This window comes from Manacus candei, unplaced genomic scaffold (genome assembly GCF_025592945.1).
Source record: "Manacus candei isolate 608988 ecotype Guabito, Panama unplaced genomic scaffold, ASM2559294v1 h1tg000053l, whole genome shotgun sequence".
Lineage (NCBI taxonomy): Eukaryota > Metazoa > Chordata > Aves > Passeriformes > Pipridae > Manacus > Manacus candei.
This window is the reverse complement of record NW_026138101.1, coordinates 3,050,255-3,074,535: the sequence shown is the minus strand read 5'-3', so window position 1 is coordinate 3,074,535 and position 24,281 is coordinate 3,050,255. Positions and strand designations below refer to the sequence as shown.

The 24,281-nt window shown below is 40.9% G+C and overlaps 1 protein-coding gene across 8 annotated transcripts in view; it reads right to left on the bottom strand.

The window, feature by feature from the left end:
- MAF (MAF bZIP transcription factor) overlaps positions 1–24,281 on the bottom strand; it is a 186,831-nt gene that overhangs the window by 151,793 nt on the left and 10,757 nt on the right. For 3 of the 8 annotated variants that reach the window (XM_051801791.1, XM_051801790.1, XM_051801793.1), the window contains exon 2: positions 22,723–22,793. In XM_051801791.1, the coding sequence (XP_051657751.1) occupies positions 22,760–22,793 (34 nt within the window). In that variant the 3' untranslated portion in view covers positions 22,723–22,759. Of the gene's footprint in view, positions 1–13,729; positions 15,627–17,640; positions 22,794–24,281 lie in introns of those variants that run through there. The other 5 variants (XR_007906945.1, XR_007906944.1, XM_051801789.1 and 2 more) reach the window with 3 other exon arrangements.

Genomic DNA, 24,281 nt, shown 5'->3' with positions numbered 1-24,281 from the left:
GGGAGCCTCCTTGCTTGTTAATACACAGGCAAAATGATATGCACATATACAGCTCCGAAAGCCACCACGGGGAGGGAAGGAACACAAAGGAGCCATTTATTGCCTGAAAACTGTCTCTGAACAAACCCACTGTGTTAAAGTAATACAAATTTACAACACCTTCCTGCCTCTTTTTCCATCTGGATCTGGGCTAGTTTGGGTAAAGGACCCCGTCACCCGGCACAAGCCCTGGAGCCTCGGACCCCGGAGGAGCTGGGATTGCTCAGCGTCCTTGGAAGGTCCCCTCCCAGGGCCAAATGCCATGCTGATAATACAGAGGTGAGAGAGAGGGAGGAAGAGAAGGAGAGAGGGAATAATTTGGCCAGGAGACTCTTAAAAATCCATCAACTCATTTCTGGTCAGGCTGCAGGTTTATCGAGAGAGGCAATTTAAATCCAAGAACCAGAAGGAGGTATCTTTTGATGTAACATTTTGTTCTTTTTCTGAATACAAAGTTATTCCAGGCAATGCAGTTGGCCTGAAATAGTTATCAGTTACAAAACCAGGACTGCTCCTATCTCCCCTCCTTGTGCAATGCAAAGAAGATCCTCCCGCTGAGCTCCAAAGTAGGGGAAAAGCTATTAATTAAAAATAATTCTCCACGTTAAGTCTTGCTGCCTAAAGCTCAGCTAATATTAAGGAAATTCCAGCCGTTCACTCCCTGCTGCTGGAGGCTTTTCTTTCTCTATTTTGTTTTGCTAAGCTCTTTGAGAAGAAGGGAATATGGATATCGCCTCAACGTCTCCAGCCCCTTCCCTCTCCTCCCTGAAATTCAGGCTCGGCTCTTTCCCTCTTTGGGAAGGACCCAACCCATCAGACTGGATCATCCCAGAGAGGTTTATTTGCTTTCCAACTTCTTTTTGACCTGAGGCGAGGAGAGGGATGTCCCCTGACCTTCGTTCCACCCAAGTGATCAGCACCAGCCAGAAGAGTGAGCTTTCCTGGCTCAGAGCAGGGCTGCCCCCCACCCCCCTCCAGCCCCACACTCCTGTCGAGCATCACAGCTCTGCTTCTTGAAATACCTGCCCTAAATTCTCAAGCCTCATGCACACCCTCCTCAGCCAGTGTCTCTTCCCAAGGAACTGCTCATGTTGTGCAAATCCACACCTGCTTCTCTGGCTGCTTCCAGAGTCCCACGGGTCCTCTGCCCCGACCTCTGGGACACAGGACCTGCGTGATAACAGCTAATATGGGAAAAGTATTTCTCAGTTCTGCTTTTTGATGACAATGTATTTCCTCCCAGAGATGTTAAACATCACGGAAAACTTCCAAAACCACCTAAAAAAACCCTTTCACATTTTATCAGGTATTGCCATAATGTTTGGGAATTGCAGAAAGAGTACAAAAATGGAAACCTGAAGAAAACAAGAAACTAATCAAAACTTCTCTTTTCTGAGCCAGAGAATGGCTGAAATTCCGTGTTTCCCTATGCCTAAATACCACAGAACTGCAGCAAATAGGTTGATTTCAACAGTGACAATACTACTGCAAAATTCCTGCCATGATGGTATCTCAAAGAACATTTTGCACTCCTATTTTTTTACCAGTTCCATACAGTTAAAAACATTCACTCCATTTTCATGATCTTTTTCTGAATTCATGTTTCATGCAGGAATCTTTTAGAGAATGGACCCCCAAAAGCTTGTTTTATCAAATTCTAACTTTTACCATTTCAAACCCCATCATGCTGAAACTTCATATTCAAGCTGTCAGAACAAAAGCCTCATTTCTTCCGTGCACATATTTTGAAGCCATTACTTTCATTTTTCAAGCACAACAGCAAAAAAAGAAAAAAAAAAAGGAATATCTTCAGTATTTTTTATGATTCAAAATTTCTTTTGAAGTTCTTTAAGCCTAAAAAAGGTTTAGTTAAAACAATTTCTGTGTTTTCAAGCAGTAAGATTTTAGTGCACATTTTTAAGTGTGCTTTTCTAAGTATTCTTTTCTACTGAGATAAAGGTTAAGACAAGAGAGTGACAAAGACAGTATGTGATGGGGAAAAGTATTTCGTACACCACTGCAAATTTACATATAGCTGTCAAATGTGTTATGCCAAAAAGGATTCCACCAGGACAGACAAATAACCTCTTCATTCTTGAGCTTAAGTCTTACAAAGATGTGAATTTAGATCTTGATTCATTAAAGTGATAAGTCTATACTTACATAAAGCTGAGTCTTACTCAAATCATAGAAGCTGGGGACCAAATTAATTTTTTAATTACATGGCAATTTTGGTCCAAAAAACCAGCAAAGCTAGCACTAGAAAGGACAAATAATCCATCATATCCATACTTTCTTTCAAAATCATAACTGTACCACAGTGCCAACACAGATCCAGTAAGCCCAGATTAATGTATTCCCATGGGAATTTAAGTAGGACTCCAAGCAAAGATTACCTGGAGTTGGTTATGAATCTCTATTCACCCCTGATGTAGGATTCATACCAAACAGGCACCTCAGAGAAGGAAAGTGGTGCTCTAAACTATGTCCTAACCAAAACCTGACTTGTTTCCACTGATATTCAGCAGTGGAGATGATGTAGCCTGAGGTGCTGATCCCTCATGCTGCCACTGCTACTGCCCCTTTCACACAGAAAATTAACCTCTGTATTATTGCTACTCTGTTAATGCATTATAAATACTGCTTAAAATCATCAATAGCATTTGGACATATCTTTCAGCCAGTCATGTAAATTTTACTCTTGATTTTCTAAGTTCTCATCCTTCCCTTAAAACTGACTGTTTACCCAGCCTGAATTCACACACATTCACATTGAGTGTCTCAGTGAGTAATTCAGGTTGTTCCACGGGCTACATGAATTCATCAGCAGAACGTTAACGTGAGCTATTTAGGGCCAAAAACCACAGGATGTTCTACTTGAACTGCACAAGCAGCATCTTTCCCAAAATCCCAGCTGAAAGATGCAGTGCTCTCTGTGAGCACAGGAGTAACTAGTCATACAGCTTCTTTCTCACTTGTCTTCCACGGGAATTTCATCCCAAATGCCCACAAGAGAAATTACTGAATACAATACTACTGCCTACATCACTTTATTTATACTGCAATAAATACAAATCAAACACCACTTTTGACGTAAAAGCTACCAATTGAGAATTTCACTTCCATGTGAGGCTGCTTCCATTTCCTACAGTGATATTAATTTCTAATTTTTCCTCCTGTCTCTGCAATTACTTTTTAAGCTTCTCTATTTCACATCATCAATCCCACTCATAAGACTGCAAGTCACCTAGATGCCATCTGCTGAAAAACAGAGTGATGGAAAGTCTGAATAATACACTGAGTCAGGGTTATAGATGCTACATTTTGACACACTCAGAGGCATAAAGTTGGGGGGAACAGATTAATAATTACTGTACCTGAAACTAAATCAGTTGTTCATTATAGACCTGACCACAGGCTGAAGCTGGTTCTAAAAATACCTTGGCTTGGTCTGAACTAATACAAACACCCTAGGTATGCAAATATTCCACACTCCAACGGCAAGATGCTTTTTCTGATAGTTCTTGCTTTAGCATGTCAATCTGAAACCTTGATTGCTTTTCTCACACTTCTTTGGATGAAAGGACATAAACAGCTATGAAAACCAGTTCTTTAATATGCTGCTCTTCAATTCAATTCAAACATACACTTATTGCAAAAAGAACAACATGAGCTGAGAAGAGAAAAGAAAAAAAAAAAAAAACCAGAATGGAGAGCACCATAATGTAATAGCAAATGCAAAGCAATTTTCATTCCTGGATCCTGGAGGATGCATGTACAGAGCAATTTTTCTACTATACAGCAAGAAAGGGATGAGGGGGAGGAGCACATGGGGACAGCTTATGAAGGACTGCTTCTTAACTCAAATACTACATTTTTGCAAGCTTTTAAAAACCACTGCTAATAATTTATATTTGGTGTGATGGAGAGTGTACACATAATATTGCAGAGGACAAAAAAGTCCTAAATCTTTCTGGCTTGGATTCTTTGACCTCAACAAGTTTAGTCTGAAAACATTTGTTACATGATGAAAAGCTTTGTGAGAATGCTAATAACATTCTTAAAGGGTTAATGATGCCTAACTGATTGGCACTAAAAACTAGATTTCATTTGGTATAGTGACAGGGAAACTCTGCCACCAGGAGTATACGTTCATGCCCACATTATTATAGGACAATTTAGATCATCTTATTTTAAATTTCATGGCTCTGTAACATAGATGTAAATCAAAGTCAGTGAGGCAAATGATGATTTTTCCATAGTGAGATTTTTATAGTCTTGATCTTGAAAATATGCTTTGGGCCCAAGCTGTCTATCAAAATCCTTTGAATTAGCCAAAGGAGTTTGTGTTGCTGCTAGTGTACAATTAGAATCAGAAAAGAGAAGCATAAAGCTTTCAGAACAAGACATGTCCCATCATTTTTAAAATCTAGGCTATACTAACAATTACTGTTTTTAAAAGAGCTGGAAACATAAGCTTTTCAGGTCCAGTAATAAGAGGATATTGAAATGGAGACATTTCAAACTGAAATCCTGGGTACACCAAGGAGACTTCAGTAAATACCATGTGCTGTTAGTGTGGCTCAAAGCACTGCAAGGAAATGCACGTGTTTATTTTGTGCATGTACATAGAGGCACGTGTGTGCACACCTGCACATATAATTTGCTGCTGAAGGATTTCAAGTATTTAATTGCATGATTGTAGCACACACATTCAGTCCCATACAAGCAATTCCCTACTTTATTAAACACATTGTGCACTTGACATATTGGTTGTTTGCTTTTTTAGACCTGATTTATCCATCACTTCCATTTCCAAATTTGACTTATTGGTCAATTCCTTTTCAACATTTGATGTATTGGTCATTTTCTTTTCAAAATTTGATTAAAGCACATTGCAAAAGTCCTTTCAGATCTCTTTCTAAATATCACACATATATCTGGTATGTGCATTTAAAATCTTAATTCCAAAACTTTCTTGATTAATAATTCATCTCTTCCTATCTTGGGATAGTCTTTCTTATATGCCAGTATAATCTGAATTAGATGAAACAAGCAATTACAGTGGACATAAAATACAGAAAGTGTAGCTTTACAATAAATTGCTCTCTATGAAGCTTTAAAGAGAGTCTGGAGATTTAATAAAAAGCATTAAGACAAAATAGGAAAAAATTGAGTTTTAGCTTCAACATTTTTATGCTCTAGAGTTACAAGCTGCAAAGGCAAACAAAAGGGAATTCATGCTGTGCAGCTCTGAGTGCCCTGGGGACACCAGTGAGGGAATCTCAACGTAGAAACTTTGTCACGGAAAAAAGACACAGGGGCAAATCTCTGGGGAAACAAGACAGGCACAGGGTTCCAGGAAGGGTTACCTGGTCGCAGTTCTGCACCCACTCAAGCCAGAACAAGTTGCAAGAGCAGCCTTTGAACAGGATGAGAACCTGATGGAGTGACAGACTCCACGGTGAAAGCAAGGCAAGGAGGGAGATGAGCCTCGACTTACTGACCAAGCTCCAGCACAGGTAATTAAATTCTGCCTAGCTAAATTCTCTCTGCACTCTCAACAAGATATAGGTTTGTTATCTACTTCCCAATCTGCCCCAAACTGCGGGCAGCATTGTTTTATACAGCCAGACTGCTGCTGGGTTCCACTGGTGCGTGAAAGGAGCCACATCCGTCCATCTCTTATCTGCCTCACAGGGGTGTTTTGAGGGCTTATTAATAAATATTTGGAAAGATGAAAGGTACCCAGGAAGTGCAAAGCATTATTATTTCACACTCACCTCTGAGCAGATCTCTAGATAAACTCTACAACCTGGGAATTCAAACAGTTACATGAATGGATTTTGGGATTAGCCCCCATGAATGGTCCCATCCTGCCCAAGGATGAGCACCTCCCAGCAGGAGCTGAGCACCAACACTCCCACTGAACCAGACAGAAATCAATAGTGCTCCTCATGCACCACTTACAAAACAAGGTTGCCTTTGTGGAAGATTTATTTGTACTTTAAGACACCTTTTCTATGTTTTTAGTAAAAGCTCAGGATGACCACCACCAAAGTGGTGGGTTTAGAGACGGTTTGATCTGATCCTGAAAGGAGAAATGGAAGGAGCAGTGTGAAGTGGGCACAGCTGGCTCTGAGGTCTTTACACAGTTTCACTCAATCTACAGAACCAAAAGTAAGGACTGTGCAGGAATATGAGCTGGAGATGCCAGGGTCAAAGTCAAGGATGTATGTCCCTACCTCTGGCCCTGTAAAATAAATATAATAGTAATAATAAAATTGACAGTAAGGAGTACAAAACTGGCAGTTGTTGCTACAACACCTTGCTGTTATGATGTAGGGAGATCTCCTTTCTGACAAGAGACTTCTCACAGGACATTTCATGGCAGAAACAATCGGGGCTCCTGGCCTTAGCTGGAAGACAGAGCTCCCAATTAAAGTCAATCTATGCTGCACTTGGCAGCTTGTCTCTATTAATCATCAACACAAGGAAGGAAGTTGGCTCTGGATGGCCTGATCCCTTTGGTTTCTCCCTGACATCTAAAAACCGCTGGGACAGTTATAAAATAAAACCACTTAAAAAATAAAATACAGGCTTTCAGTTTTAAATGAGCTTCCTTAAAAAGATCCTGCCTCAGTGCTGCCAGGGCCCTGGTGCAAGAAGCTGCCAGGATGGCCCCGTTGGGAGCAGTGTGGCTGTTCCTGTAGTGGTCCCTGACCCTTCCCACAGTGGGCTCCCTCTGCACTGGCTGCTGATCACTGGGGGTCAGTGCTCCCAGGAAACATTTTTCCTACGAAGATGCATCTGTGAATTGCCTTTGGATATACATCTCCCAGATACTATGACTCCAAGCCTGATGATCACAGATCTATCCAAAGCCCACTGAAAATACAGAAAAGAGGGATTTAGCAGGAACCCCTACATCCAGATACTATCACCTTATTTCTGCATAACAGCTCATGACCAACATACCCCAGAAAGCTGCATTTTGGCTGGTTGACTCATCTGCTTCCTCCACTGACTGAGTGCAGCACCACTTGATGTGGACAAGCAGAGAAAGCTATTTTGAATTATACCATCCCATTCAGTTATTAAGCTACAAATAGGCAGCAATTTCCAAAAAAATCTTGGGATGGCCTAAATGCTACTATTTCTTTTATCATAAAAAAACTCATAGGGTTTTGTATTTCAGTACTTTCTGGGGGTTTTTTTGGTTTCTTTAAATATGGTGATACAATTACATTGCTTCGCCTTTGGACAAAACAGAGATTTCAGAACTTCTCAATAAATCTATGTGCTTCTGTTTATTAAAATCTAGTTAACCATCACAGAAGCATGTAAAGAATTTCTCAGCCCTTTTCTAGAAAAATTATCAAAGGAGAAGTTACCTGCTCCCCACACCTTGAATTTGGTCAGACCTATTTATTCATTTCCCATAAAGTAGAGCAGCCTATTTCCTGGCCCTATGAAGGTCTGAGTGAGGTCAGACCACTCCTGACAAAGGTTTTCCACCTGAGGACTCAGAAGACACCGTGAGATAAAAGATGCACCTATACCTCAGAAGATGGGGTCCACAACCATGTGTGTGAGAGCAGGCAGATTTCAAAAGGTGGGATAGTTTGAGCAGTAAAGGCCTCTGGACTTTCACTAGCCCTTTTTTATATGTCTAAAATGATCTGAGCTCTCTGATTTTCCTATGCATCCAGTAATGACTTCCTGTCCTCCTCAACCACTCCAAAAGTCAATGCTACGCTGTCCAAGACAAACTGCCCTCTTAAGAGGAATTGGGAAAAGACTTGTGCCCCAAGTGAATAATATCCAGCCCCCTCTCACTTTCCCAGCAGAGCTTCCCCTCCCTTTTCCACTCTGCCAGCGTTTCCCACGCAGCGCAAATCCACATGCGAACACTTCACACAGCAGGGAGCCGGTTCTCACACCACCAAATGCCAAATCCCCCAGAACACTTAAAAACAAACACGGTGCAGTTTGCATCCTGCACTTGTTGAAATACAAAATGGGTCCAATACCTTGGTTTTCATCTGCTGGTTTCCCCCCCGAGACAATGTTTCAAGACAAACAGGTTGCGTGTGGGTACGACGTGGAAGTGGTTTCAGTGAGGTTTTACACAACCCAGTTCCCACCGCGGCTCAGAGAGCATCCGAGTACCCTCTGCTTCAGAGGTGTCTGCTCGGGGTGTGGGTGGCTCGGGCAAAAGACAGGGATCTCATTTTTTGCTGACTGGGCTTCTGAGAAGGGGCCCACCACTCACACCGCTCTGCAACAGCCCACTGTGCTTCCAGCGATGAAACGGCATCAGAGCCATCGACTGTCACCACTCACGTGTCAATGGAACTCTGAACATGCTGCCACGGGAAACTACAGGATTACCCTTTCCAAAAATGGACAGGGCTCACAATGTTACTTGAAAAAAGCAAATAAACTAACAAACAAACAAACAAAACTCCCACAACATCAACAAAAAAAAAAAAAAAAAAGAAAAAAACCAAAACCCCCAACATTACAGCTGTTGGCTCTCACTCTGTTCACCTATTGCTGCACACAGGGCATCTACATCTAGAGGAAAACAAGGAACAGATGTTGGGTGATTGAAAAACTTGAGCCTTCCATTGTTTTATTGACTTGTCACCACAGAGAAATTTGCTTTAATTTACTTTAAAAGTAAATGACTTGATCTTCATAAAACTGGTGGCAAGTCACAGTTCTTAATGAGGATGTTAAACAAGGATTCTGTTTAACAACCAGAGGCACCAATTCCAAATGCAATGCCTATTTGAACAGACACATCTATCTTCTCTTTTGAAACACGCTGGTTTATTTTCAAGATGTTCAACATACCCAGGGAAAAAAAGAAGCCTTTGAGCCCTTGAAAGCCTGTGCAAAAGCTTTAGGGTTTTTTTTCCCCCTTCATGATACTTGATTGTACCAGATTGTACCAAGTAACTTCCTTTTTTTTTTCTTCCTGAATGAAGTAATTCATATCTAAATAGAGACCTTTTGAACTCTACTGGCTTTGAGATAATCTACAACGTAACTTGAGGAAAAGTGAAAGAAGGAAAAAATGCCAGGAGTCCAGGGACTTAAAATCAGGCAGACACTCAACTTTTTTAATATAAACTACCAGCTTGTGCCAGCCCTGGTTGCAAGCCTTGGTGTTTTTGAGAGGCTAAATTCAGCTTCCCAGACCCAAACTCCAGCATTGCCAGTCCAAATCAAACACCACTGATGACTGCAAATGGGCATGGTGTCTCCTGGGTACTGGGAAGGGTCTTTCAACCACCTCACAACCAGCACAGGGGTTCACTTCCCACCACAGCCATGAATACACCAACAGAAGCAGATAGCCTGTGAGGCAGAAGGTCTTCACAGATGGGAAATGAAGACATCCCCTTCACAAAGAGATAATAGAGAGTTTTCAGAGGCTGGAGAAGAGACTGTCACCTTTATTACTTTCATATGTCCTTACTACAAAAGGAAAATTTACTCTGTAGCTCCTGATCCAAATATGTTGTTCACAGGATTTTGGCTACAACAGGCCTTAGCTGAAGGCTGTACTGGCTCATGATCTTTTCCCAGTCTGTCTTCATACTACAAAATTCATACAACTATGCAAGAAATTTCAGCTGCACCTACTTGGAAGCAATTTGCAGTTCACGACTTACAGCTGTTACTCAGCTTGGATGACAGCTGAGTTTTCTGCCAGCTAAATTTGCCACACTCTCTGCCTTGGTCCCAAATTTTGTGCAAAGACCTGGAACAAGACAAAGCAATGATGGACCAAGGCATAGAAAGATGCACTGAGTGCTCTCTGCTTCTGTCAAAGCAGCTGGTGCTGCTCTGAAGAAGAGGCTGTGAGATGTGGTGGGCAGGAGCTTTAGGAGAGGGAAAGATAAGCAGAGCCAGGAGTAGAAAACCCAGGATGTGGGAGCTCCCCTGGTACTAAGACACCCTGATGTTGCCCTGCACTGGTATGTTATCACTGATGGGAGAAGCATGGGAAGTGGCCATTTGGCCAAGAGGTCCTTCCCAAACCCAGCACTTGCTCAGGCCCTGGTTCAGCACAGCCACAGCACTTACACTGGAGTACCAATTTCCCTGCAATTCAGAGAAAATGGCTCTAATTAGTCACAAGCTCTTCTTCCTGCAGCTCCCTGGAAGTCTCTCACCCAGGCATAGACAAGTCCTCAGCAAACTTCAGTAGGCTGAGAAAAGCTGAGCCCGAGGTGTTAATGGCTGTGACTATAATGCAGTTAATTTAATTGGGTTGTCCATCCTTGATACTTGAAAAGTCCCTTTTCAATGCTACAACTTTTTTTAAACAACTGAGTTATTATTTTCTCTTGAACTCCATTTCCATTTTAATGCTGATGTTCACTTTCTTTTGCAAATTGAGTGAAGTTAAAACTCTCCCTATAATATACCATCCTTTTGAACAACTTATTTCCTTTTGGTGCAGTTTCAAACAGATAGAGCTGTAATGGCCAAAATAAATTTTATCCCAGAAATACAGAAAGCTAGAAGTTAAGCTTAACTTATAAACCTTTTTTAAGAGAGATATAATCATGCCAGCCTTATCACCATGACAGTCACAGTTGTTTAGATTTATTATGCCGTAGTAATCAGGCTATACAATAAATTCGCTATTGCAATGCATTAATCACTTTGCAAAGAAAAATGTAGTACTGAAAGGAAGACAATACATTTTCCCCTCTCTTCCTTCCCATGGTAAGAACTGGTCCTCAACTCCATTCTTTAAAGAAGAAAGCACATATTTTCACTTCTGCTGCTACATCTATGATTTGAGCCAATGGCTCAGAAAAGTCACTCTTGTTTTGCTTTTTACATAACAGAACTCTGTGAATATTTCTCAAAAAATCTTCCTTTAGAGCTAGGAAATACTTTGGGTAAAATATCTACTTGACTTGATTGCTGCTTTTTCCTGATTTTGCATATGCTTTCATTGTGTACAGCAAACTTACACCCTTAGTTGAAACAACTTTTTAAGCTGATGAGATGGACCACTAGGGGCATACAGTTGTCCAAAATGGTTTTATAAGAAAGGGGATGAATACAATGCAAAGCAGAGGTGGAACCTCAGAAGAAGAAAAAGACAGGGATAAACTTCATTCATTATTAGTAAAATCTGTCACATCTGATCTCCAGAACTGGTGCCTGGTCTGTACGAGTGAAGTGGCAGCACGTGCCACTACATCTGTTGGCACCTTTCAAGGCAGGGTTTGGTTAAGACTCCAGTTAGGAAGCCAAAATCCTGCAAAACTTAAATCCACCTCCAGGAGATCCTCCCTGGTATTCTGCCCTGCAGATTAATCTCACTGTGGGGCAATTTGTACCAGCATATCTGAGAAGAAAAGTCCCTCGGGAATGTTTACTGGCAAGTAAATACTTTTGGTTTGCTCCAGGACATCTCCCCACCTCCCAGGCAAGACACTGGAAAACAATGAGAAAAGCAGAATTAGCAGGCTCTGTTTCCCCTCAATTTTTTTCAAGGCACAAAGAGAATCTTCATTAAAAGAGCCCTTAAGTATTTTCCAACTTTTAAAAAAGCACCTTCGGGCCAAGAGCAAAGTCCAGGTCTATGCAGATGGCTGAAAAACCCTCTTTGGTTCACCTGCATCAGCAGCATTTTGTGGAAAACTTCCTTCTGTCACAAAGGAAAAGCTGGGTCTAACCAAACTAGAGATGAGCAGCAACACCAGCAGAGGGAAAGGTGATGTGCAGACGGCTATAGCTGCTCAGCTGCTGCTGAAACTCAGGAAACCTTTGGGACAAATTCTGCATGGAGCACCTTGAAGGCAAACCCCAAAGTGTTACCTGCATCCACAGAGGCTGCATCCTATCTCCTGTTCTCACTTTTATATATAAAATTATAAAATGGCAAAACATGCTTCCTAGAGCCTGTCACTAAGCTCTGGCTGTATGTTGCACTACAATATTACTGTTAACAGGGTAAATTCATGGGGATGCTGGAGTTAATGCTCCCAGGTAAAGAAATGCTGCCTACCCTCCATCCCTAAAAGGACAATATCAGAGTAAGAATTAAATTATCCCCCTTTCAGATGCTGTAAAGCCTCCAGGCAGCATCCTCACAGTCCTTTTCAACACAGGTAAATTGAATTCCAGCAAGTTTACTGTATGTGGACTCTTCAGACAAGATATTAAATAACAACATCACGACCATAACCCACGAAGAAGAAAAGACTGAAAAACGTGGAGCTGTTTAGTCTAGAGAAAGGGAGGCTGCTGGAAGCCATAACAACAGCCTTCAAATATGCAAAGGGTCAGTGCAAAGAGGAAAGGAATGGGCTGTCCTTGGCATCTGAGGTGACTGGGACATGAGGGACTTGTGCTGCAGGTCAGACAAGGAGAAATGCTTTTAGGAAGGGACAGTGGACAAGGTCTGCCAGGGAGGCTCCACAGAGGTGTCACACTCTCCGTGGGGGGCTTCAACGACAGGTTATGCAAATACCTGTCATGGATAATGTAAGACTGCCTGACCCTGCCTCATGGCACAGGGATGGATTACATCACCTCCTGAGGCATCTTGTAACCCTATTTCACTTATAATTTTATACAGCCGAGCCCTCAAGGGTAATTTTCCCCACTGTGCAAGCTTTTCCCTTATCTATTCATGGTTGCTCCATCAGTTTTTCCCACCAGTTAATTACTTGATTTGGAACGTAGTCCTGCAAATGAAAAGGCTGATGACTGCAGGGGTTACACTATTCCGATCCATCCCCTAATTCCTATGGAAATAAGCAAACCAATGGGAGGATGGTTGGTGTGAGAATCCAAGAATTTGGGCCAAAGTTTCTTTGAGATCAATTGTGCTAAAAATACACAAATAATTCTAAAATTTCCCATGGATTTGCCTGGCATCTTCAAGGGTTTCTGCTGTTTGAGGGAAAGCCCAAACAGAGCTCCCCTGCACCAGCCAGGCTTCTGTGGGTGGAGATGGGGTGGGTGTAGGACAGGACAGCAGTGTGACCAGCCTGCATCCAGATCCTTTAACTGCTCACCCCCTGAACTGTGCAGATGTGTAAGAAAGAGCTGCTGGCTGCATCCCTGTGACTCTGGAAAGATGTGGAACTGCTCAACAGAAGCCACGGGGAGGGATCCTGTTGGAAGCAAAATAATCTGTCCCTGTGACACCAGCACCCACGAGCACTGCAAGAGGACCTGACCCCAGGCAGATCTAAACACCAGCACTGGTGAAGGAGAAGCCTTGCACAAACCAGCTCCCAAATCCATGCAGGGCTGCAAAGCCCTCCAAAATCAGGCACATGGGACACTGAGTGGGGATGTGCTGCCAAGGAGCAGTGAGTCTCCAGATGTGCAACAGTGACAACCACCCTCTGACAGGCAGAGTTTGCTATGGGGGAGGAAGCAGAGATTTTTGGGTTTGGCTCTTGCTTTCTTGAATTAAATTAAAATTTCAAAATGCATAAAGCTTAAAAAAAAAAAAAAGTTTAAAAAAAGTGAAAAAAGTGAACCAGTGCCTCTTCCACTTCAGCCTTCCCAGTCTATTTTCTTGGAAACTTTTTTCTGCCATATATGCCATGACAACCCATAATCTAAACCTTTTTGATGCTTTCTCTTGCCAAACTAGAGAATTTATTTCGCAAATTAGATTAGTTTTTTTGATTGCAAACTGGGAAACCTAAAAGTACATAATAAATTGTAAGAAATGCTTAAAGGGATAATATATCAATAAATAAACCTTGCACTCAATCTGAAAACCATTAGGTAGTTGGAGTGATGACTGATTTAACACTACCCATTTAGTTTACCTGTGATAATGTTTTATTTAAATCCAAGACTTCATATTAGGTACAATCTGGACTTAAACCTTCATTTGGAAATAACTGTAAGACATTAGGTATTTTTTCCTTCTCTTTTTTTAAAAAAAAGATTTAATTAAAAACACAAGATGAAATAAATATTTTAGGCAACCAGCAACAAAATGGGAAAATACCATGTGTTTGGAGTTTTAGTGCCCTCTGAGTGCTGGAATTTATTTGCAGCAAGCAGAAAATAGACAGCAAGCATAAAAATTCAGCAGATTCCCGCTAGTAAAATTATTTATCAAGCTAACAAGGGAGGAACCCTTCTAGTAGCAACAAGCCAGCAAGGAAAAGACGTGCCTTTATATTTTACCTTTGGGTTAGCACACCAGTAAAAATGCCAACTGACAAGCACTTCACATAAACATTTCTTTCTAAATGAGCTGCCTTGTTAGAAAAAAAATCTAAGCAAAGGAGCAGTACAGTCAACAGACAGAAAAACCCAGGATGAATATTACATTGCTCCACATTACAGGAAAATATAAATAAGGACATAAAAATAATGTTGATGCATAAATGACTTTAATGAATTAACACTTCATTTTGCATTTAAATAAACCAGTAGGGCTATAAATCCATCTTAGCTTCAATTTTTCCAAGAAAGAATACGTGCCGGTTATCTATTATTTCGATCTTTTTTTACCTCTGGAACTAAACATATGCACACAAAGTCAAAATAAAAAAAAAACCCAAGTGTGAAATACGTGTGTGTGTGTGTGTACATGCATTCACTGTGCTGTTGTTAGCTGTGCTGCTCAAGCCCCACTGCAATATTTATCGTATACTTATTTTACGACTGAAGCCCTGAAGTAGGTTTTACAGTTTAGTTTAACGATACCAAACTTTGATTATAAATTATAAGTGGCTTTATTGCAGCCTGAAGAGGCAAAAAAAAATTTGGAGACACTTGATTGCCTGATCCCAATTAAATTTTAAAGAAATAGTAAAGTGACACACATTGGCTGAATAGCTGAGCTCCAAGGAGCACTGCAAATTACTCCTGCCCGGCTGTGCAGCAGGGCTGTACCCTCTGAGGACTTCTTTGCTGGAATGAACATTTGACAATTGTCAGCAAGCTTTAAAATAAAACCAAACTAAACAAAAGAAAACAAAACAAAACAAAAAAAATAATCCCAAGGATGGTTCTCAAGCATTATTATTTTCATTGCAGAAAAAAAATAGCTCGTGGGAGGGTAGGGGGCAAGATCAGACTCAGCATTTCAGATGATTCTATAACTCAGGAAGTGGAACCTGCCACAGTTGTTGACAAAGAGGGGAAAAAAGGAAAGTTTTACACTAAGTGGAGCAGTCAGAGGGAAGCACAGGCTGGAGCAGTATTTCTGACCGATCTCAGATGATTTTCTGGACACATTTATAAGACAGACCCTGTACTACTCACTCAGAACTCCAAAGGCGGGGAAGAAAGATGGGGAAAGGTGGTGGTGGTGGGGAAACCCAAACAACTTAAATAAAAAAAAAAAGTCTATTTTGAGCTTTTGCTCCCCTCAAAGCCTGGCATTTGTCTCGCCTCTGCAGCAGCTCACAATGCAGGGAGGGAATGCAGTGTCTCCCACTCCCTGCGCCAGCGCCCCAGGCTGCTGCTCCAGCCAGCCCCGGGCACTGCTGGGGATGAGGGAGAAAGTCTCCAGCTCCGAAATTCCACCCCTGGGCCCGATCCTGCATTCTTCTCACACCCTAGTCCTGCAAACACAATGGGATTTTTGGATGTGCGGAAAATGCCGAAGTGAGCTGGCATTTGTTAGCTGCTGATGGATTACATTAATATGAATATTTGTCTGTAGGGGACAAACACGTCTGAGAAGCGAGTGCAACATTATGGGCAAAACATCAGCAATAATAACAAAAAAGGGTAGAGAGAAGCATCATTGATGTAAACCATGAAATAAATAATATATGTCAACTTTTATGTTTCTTGCCTTTGATCTGGGTACAGCTGACATTAAGTCCAGGAACTGATACCTTTTTAGCTGAGAAGACACAAGATGTCAAGTTATATTTTTTAGTGCAAGGCCAACACAGGAAAACAAAGCTAAAGGAGTCAAAGAAGTGAGCACAACAGAAAACACAGAGATTATCTCTTGTCTTGGGAAAGAAAATGATGTGACTTTCCATGGAAGCTGAGTGGTTAATATAATGTTGTCTCCACTTTGCCATTCCTTCCTTCTCAGAATATAATTTGGGTCCAAGCAATATGGAAAGAGATTGTTCCTGAGCAGAGCAAGGAAGTGCTGTGGGTAGAGCCACTGCAGAATGAGGACTACAAGATGTACTTATGTACCTATCCCTCATTCCCTGTCTGCCTCTCATTTTAAGTCTCTTGTAAAGCCGTTTGAAAGTGGAAGCTGTTTGGAAGCACACATAAAAGCATCCATTAAAAGGTATCACATTAAAACTCCATCAGATCCTGCCCAAGTGATACAGAGGCAAGCTGGAGCATCACCACAGATCCCAGGGAGGCTACTCCTGCCTTGGCTTTGGTGGAACCAAGCAAATCCTGCCTTTGTTTTACTTTCTTGCTTGCTTTTTACTAGCACCAGCCTTTTGGCATGGGTCTAAGTCCAGAACCTCTCTATTAGCTCCCCCATGCTCCTGAGCATTTACACAGTAATAGGAAGCAGACTTTGGCCCTAAGTATCTGTGCTGGAGCTGAAATGGGGTTAGTGGGTTGCTCCCATCAACACTTACAGCTGTTGCTGGCTAAAACCACAGCCAGAAAACTGCAGGCGGGCAGGGGAAGTCGGGCAGGCCACCTCTGATTTTCACCTCTTTAAAACACGTACCTCTCCCCAGGGAAACAGTTCTTCCTCCGGGAGACTCCGGATGCGCTGCTGTGCACCCCGCTCCTTTATAGCCTGGCCCCGTTAAGCACTCATACGCCTTCACACCCCCTTTCCTTAAATTAGCCCGCGCCTGAATCCGGGCTGGGCTGCCCGCAGAAGGGCCGGGGAGCCCGACCCTGCCGTCAATAACCCAGCACAATGCCCCTGCTCGACGCGGGGCCGCGGCTTAATTACCTATCACCGCTAACAAAAGCGCTCTTTATTTTGATTAACTTTGAGGGAACAAGGTTCCCCACCATCAGAGTATGTTTAAATAATTACGCGGTGCAGACTAATATGCCTGGAAACACAAAAAGAGGGGGGAGTAGGGAGAGGCGAGAGAAGAAAGGGAAGACATGAGCTCAGCCTTACTTCCCAATTTAAACTAGGAATGACCTCAGGGTCAATTTTTCAGAGTATCTCAGATCAATTCAATTCTCACCTCCGCTGCCTACCTGCTAGCAAATGAACTTACTGTGCCTTCCAATAGACAGAAATGACTAAAAGGAAATCGCATTTAGCTGCATCTGAATAACCATGGTTATTAGATGATGCGTGCAGAGGAAAAATTACCATTTCCCTTCTCCTCCTTGTGATTGTCATTCTCACCTCACTGGTGATTAAGATGTAGGATGCTCTCGCAGATTGTTAATTAGGTGTTAATATCTGCAAGGGGCCACAGCAAGCTCCTACACCTGAGGTCATTTCTCAGAAGTCAGGCTGTCTCCGGTGACAATACCTGTAATTCCCATAGCTAGTTTGATTCCCACTCAACAGCTGGAGCTAGTGTTTCTTTCATGTCTGGTTTCATTTCCTATCTGAAATTATACGAGTGCTAATATCTTTATTATCTTTGCCGTGGAAGTGCAGTGCTGGAGCAGGGCACAGCGTGTTGTTCATGGGCTTGCTTTCTTTCTTTTTCTTTTTTTTTTTTTTTTCTCACGGCATTTTCAAAACATTTCAAGCAAAAATCTTTACGGTTAGCAAATTTACAGCTGAGGACTCCATTACAGATCGGGAGGGGTAGAAGGTAGGAGGGAAACAATAATAATTTGGGGATGGAAGAAAAGAAAAGCTGCACAACTGCTGAATGATAACGGCTGGAACCTTGGGAAATAAAGGTAATGGCAGGAAGGGGAGGAATTACAAGGACAGTGTGACCTCTACATGTCTTGCAGGTGCACAGGAGCTATTCCACATATGTGTGTGAATGTATAGGTATTAAAGATATATTGTCTTTAAGAGAGAAAGGGGGCACATAACTGAGCCGTGATTTTGCCTACACTGTGACACATTCAAAATCATGGTAAAGTTAGGTTATGTGTAATTCAGAAAATTACCAGCTCCCAAAGCACCTGATCTTTGTCCTCCTGGCCTGTTTCACTCTGGAGACTAAATTCCCATCCCCATAGAAATGGTGCGTGGGACTTGGGCAACACGAATGATTTCTCATCCCAGGATACAAAGTAAGGTACATGACAAGCACTTCAATAAACAAGCTTTCATTAAAGGGCTTCAAGGAACATTACAGCTATTTTTTAACTCCCACAAAAGCCTAGAAGGTAAGAGCTAATTATCTATGTTTATAACTGTGTAAACTGAGATATAAAGAGATCAACGGTAACAGACCTTTAGAAGAAACCTCAGATAACAAGTTTAAAGTGCTTCAGTATTTTGCTGAATCTAGAATCAAATAACTGGGTCAAAGTCTCACAAGTGAGTCAGACCATGACTCCCAGCTCCTGCTTTCTTCACTCTCCAAACATTGGGACTATATGTGGAAGCCTGAGAAGTAATTTTATATGTGGGATGTTAAATCAGTACTTGTCCTGTCTCATCAATCTCCTGTATTTTGGTACAGTGTGAATCATTTGGTAAGTGGCACAAATTAGAAAACCCAGAAGAGATGTTAAAAATACTACTTTTTTTTTTTTTTTAGCACTTAACTTAGAATCCTTTATCAGAACTAAACAACAGCAAGAGCTTCACCATTAGAAAATATTTTAGAGCTTACTCTAAACACAGGGAAAACTATTAAATTGACTTTGCTGGGAATTTTAGGGGAGCAAAAGCTGTCACATCCAGCATATACTTTCTCTTTGCTCATAAAAACTCAAGAAGTTTTCTTACTTCAGATTCACAGAAATGAGCTAGAAAGGAGTTTTATCCATAGTAAAGTTGTGCTTTTTATAAACACTTTAGAAATTTTTTTTACCTATGTGAAATGACCTGTATATTGTACAAAATATGTTTGGGGAGAGGAAAGGGAGAGAGAGAGGTTAATATGAATTTTTTATTTAAGAATAACATATTGCATCCCATTTGATAAAAAAGATTCTCATTTAGGCTTAATACAGCACATCTGCTTGAAAAATACATACAAGGCTCCCATTGACTGCTGTGGGAAGTTTGCCAATAATATTTCATGGAAGTTATCTTGATATCAGCCTTGGAAAATACAGACATTTTACAGGGAGTGTAAATTCAACAACGGAAAGTTAAAAATAACTCACTCATGCATAAAGAAATTTGATTGGTTTTACAGTTCCTAGCTTTAATTTTCAATTTTATCAGATGTATGGTCTAAGAATAAAACTTAGGTGACAAGGTCTAGTTTACAGTGAAGTTGGGTGGTTTGACATTGCAGGCCATGGCCATGAAAGATGAAATGATGTGATGGACAACACACGGACTCCAGTGCACATCAAAAATACACATGAACAGCACGAGGATGAAAAAGGTCTTGCACAAAACAAAAATCTCTTTTAAAAATGCATATGAGAACGCAGGAATAGCAGTGTAAAGTAAGTAAATGTATACTTTCAGAGCGCCGTGATTTCCCCTGTGTGAAAGGTCTTAGAGGCAAACTGGAAAAGGAACAGAAAATACATTTCTGTTCCTTACTGCTCCTTATTCTCCCCTTAGTTTAGATCTTATGCATATGGGGAAATGAGGGAGTAAACTATACCACAGTGCTATCCATTCCCTGGGTGGACACTCCTACTCTAGAATAAGAGCGGATTTTCCTGGTTAATTTGTTTTATTTTGAAAGCAGCTTAGCTGTGTTGGTGAGGGGGGAAATCCACACTTACTCCCAAATAAGAACATCCATCCAGGGAATTCACAGCTCAGATACTGCAGTATGAGTTCAGATTTTGCTTTTCATTAGTATGAAAAGGCTGTAGACATTCCCATCGTGGTGGAAGTGTGGAACCCAGGAATTCAAGGGGGATTTTACCAAAGCCTGCAGTGGGGCCAGGAGCCCACCCAGGACCTCTCCTCTCACCTGGGATGTAGGCAGGATGCAGTTTAGATCCCAGGGTCCACCATTGCCACATCCTGCCCTTGGAGCTCTAAAAAAGTCCTTCAGAGCCTCTTTGAAAACTGAAACATTAAGTGTTACACACAGTGATAAAAAACAACAGATTTTTTTTCTTGCCCTTTTTAAGAGAAAGCCTGGCTACAGTTTTTTAAGTCAGAAGAAAATTCTACTTTCCAACATCATCATGCTGATCAGGAAATAGAGGGATGTTTTGTTCCTGTTGGTTTCATGATGTTGGAGGATGGAAAAGGTCTTCTGCACCAACAAAGTACACTGAAGCACAATAAAATACACATGGGGTTACATGTGTATTATGGGGTACAGATGCTGTTAGGGGTTGGAAAAGGCCTTTGGAAAATAACAGTTGCTTTGTAAAATACCATAATGTCCCCTTTGTGGTACTTTATGGGGTAGCAACGAATTTTGTTGCTGGTGTAACAGAGCATTTCATAAACACAATCTTTGTCCTGCAGTGCTTACTCTGAAAACTCCCAGTGATCCCACCAGGCTGGAGAACATGACATGACACCACCACCTGACCTCCACCAACCCTGCTGCCACCTGACCTGCCAGAGACCTTACGGTGAGAACCTCTTAACCAGCAACCACCAAACATTCCAGTCACACTCACAAAACGAATTGCCTTGAAATGCTAAAAGTATGCCAGAAATAACACAACTCCTTCAAAGAAGCCAAGTTAGAAAGTTAGATCATGGAAACTGCTGGCCACTGCTACAAATGTACAGTCTTAAATTCCCCCCCAACCAAAATGCCTCCGTGAATATCAAGTGAGTGCACCTCCAGACAGCGTGGAGGATCGGAGTTTTCATATCTAAGCTTATTATTCCTAATATTGCAGAGACACTTCCCTGAATTGTCCTTCTCCTTCCCAAATTCCCCATCTGACCAGATGTCTTTCTCTCTCTTGCTTTCACCTGTCAATCATGTTCACAGCTGAAATTTGATTTCTCTCCCAACAGTAACCTTAGATGAAATATTACCATAGGGGTCAGAACTGTCTGAACCTTGCCATAAAAGTTTGTTAACTCTTCCGAGACTCAAGAGCTATTTGCTTAAAAGTAATGGATTTTGCTGCTGGTTGGCTTGGATTTTTTTTTCTATAATATGTGAAAACATAACCACAAAATAATGGAGGAAGGTTCAAGGAATTGTCCTGGAGAACAGCAGGCTAAGCAAGTCCTGAGATCACAAGTGTTCACAAGCTTTTCTTCTTTATTATATTGATAAGAAGAATATGTATCACTGATTTATATAAATCTATTAGTCATATATATATAAATTGCAGGAAACACGAATGTTTTCCTATGGGATTATTGAAATTAGAAATGTTACTCTAGGAGCAAGGTGACAGAATATGTGCTGCACCTTTGCAAGGAAAATACACGCTTCATGTATTTACTTGAGCTGAATCGTGACTTGGTTCTGTCCTTGCAAAAAAGCATATTGCACTTTAAGTTTTCACAAAAAAACCCCCCCACAAATGATCTGGTTTCCCTCTCATTTACAATTGTGAAATACAGAAAAAAACATGCAATTAAGACAAAACCCTACCCAGGGTGTTCCTTGAGGAAGTGAGAGGAGCATCAGGCTCAAAATGAAGCTCTTCTGGTGCTCCTTGAGAAACTTATTCCTGCAGCCCATACACCACGAAAAAATCCTCTCAGTGCTATTTATTTTAAAGTTTAGAGCACCAATTACATCTTCCCTGTCTGCATTTAAATTTTAAATAATAAATCTATTATTTAAATTTATTTTTAAGAATAGAAAATAAATCTATTATTTTATTATTTACATTTCTTTTAAAAATAAAAAAAAATAAATCTATTACTTAGACAAAGCCTGATTCCATGAGTTAATAAAATTCAGCTGTTTTCTAATAGCACTTAACCATTGATCAAAGCTCGGCAGGCTGCACGGCAGCCTGTGTTCTTAACTAAAATAGGAGGTTTCATAAAAAAAATTTACACAGGAATCTGTCATTGCAACCTTGGTGCTCATTTAACCCACTTAGTATTTTTATAGTCAAGGTCAATAAAAATCAGATTCCATGCAAAAAAAAAAAAAAAAATAAAGTGCCTCTTTGACTCCAGCAGGGGAAGGGATTGAAAGTTTTAATTCCCACATTTTCATTAGCGGCATATTTTTCAGTCAATGTTGACAGACTGAATGAACATGAATTTCCAGAGGAAAGCAGTGCTGTGAATTAAACTCTATTGTAATTTGTAAGTACTGAAGTTGTCTAACACAGACTCATGATTTTCATCGAGATCTGAGGGAGATCTTCAGAAGACCCATCCTTAATCCCCGTAGCTGATGTCTGAACGCTAGCATTTGAAGAAAAAGAAAGAAAACATTTGCAAAGGATTATATATGAGTTGTGGGACACGGGAGAGCTGCCTGGCTGACAAAAGTACAAAGCCCCATCATTGCAAACGGTTTCTCGTAGGCACCTGAAAGTCAGTCTCACCCAAAAGCCCAGGAAAACTGCACCACAGCCTGTCACCGGCTCCCTGGGGCTGGAGCAAAAAGCACCATCTCAGCAGCAGAAAACAAAGCAGCAAAATCACCACCCCTGCTGAAATATGTCAAATTGCTAATGAAAATGAAAACATACCTTTTTTTTTTTTTTTGACCTCAGGTGACAGGGATTTTCACATCACCGTTGTAGATGATTCTCTCGGGTACCTAATTTAGTAAATACATTAAAATAAACCGTTATTAAAAGGAATATTTAACATTGCAAAGCCTGTCTTTTGTGCCACTATGGTACAGAATAGGACCTTTTATATGCAAATCTAAATTAAATTTAGAAAGTCTCTTGCACTGTTTATTAACTCTGAGTGCAGAAGAAATGAACACAGTTTGAAGTGAAACATTTCTAGCTCACACATCTAGTATTTACTTCACATTAATAACAGGAGATTCTTACTGACAAATTACCTTAAAAACATGTATTTCTGGCTCACCAGTGAATATCAGCTTCTAAGACACAAAAGCATGTAGCTTTCTGGATTTCTTTCTTAATGATCATTATTAGCTGCAATAATGTAATTGGCAAAATAATAATCAATTTTTGTACACACTCCATTATTTTCCAGACAGTAGTTTAATAACAAAAGCAGAGCTGTCATTTCTCCCTGCAGTTACTCACACTGTACAAATTCATCCTGTCAACACATATTTAAAATCTAATTTAAAAAAAAATTTCAGCATAGAGTGAATCTTTGTACAATAAGTGAGATAAGTCAGCGAGTCAATTCACATTTCTTAAATATGGATATTTGGTTGTGTCCCTTACAGTCAACTTTCTCTCCCTGAGTGTGCATACACAGGCATATACATATATTTTCTATAAACTGCCTGCAGGAATGCTTCAGCTTCGTCCATTTATTGTAACTGTGCAGCATAATCAGAGCAAGAATAGACCACAAGTCTGATTGACTTGAATAAAAAAAACAGGCAAGATGAACTATAGGTGCTTTTCCAGCATTTTGATTCCAGATCAGCTCTGAAAACAAAAGTCAGTGGCATGGGCTTTTTTGTTTGTTTTTCTTTCTTTCTTTCTTTCTTTCTTTTTTTCTTTCCTTCTTTTTCTTCTCTCTCTTTTTTTTTTTTTTTTTTTGAGAAAGGGGACCGTGCTTCCATAAATGCAATACTTGGCACCTGGCCCGGGATCTCTAAAAGCAAATGACTCCCGTGGACCTTTGGTGTCATTTTCCTCAGGACGACCTCTCCTTTCATGCCAATCGGTTAATTCATCCTGTTATTAATGCACGGGGCCGAGAGGAACAGGTACTCCAGCCTCACACCTGAGGAGCATCCAGAAAGCGATGTGGTCAACCTGCTTTTAGTCTTTGCTGTGACCATCCTGGCCCTAAACCCACAGCCATTCAGACACAGCACAGCAGAGCTGGAAGAGGAAGCACCAACTTTTTTCCACTGGCAAGGTGCATTGATTCATTTAGCAGCTTTATTTAACTATCAATTTATTAATAAGGAAGCAGTCAAAGACAGTAAGAGAGTGTGAAGGCAGCCAGAGACACTAAGCAGATTTATTCATTTAAGAAGTCTGATCACTTTCCTTCATTTTATCTGACAGAGTTGGTGTAAGACAGTTATACTTCAATAAGTTTTCTACTCTAAACTGTGCTATTTTAAAAGGATTTCACAATA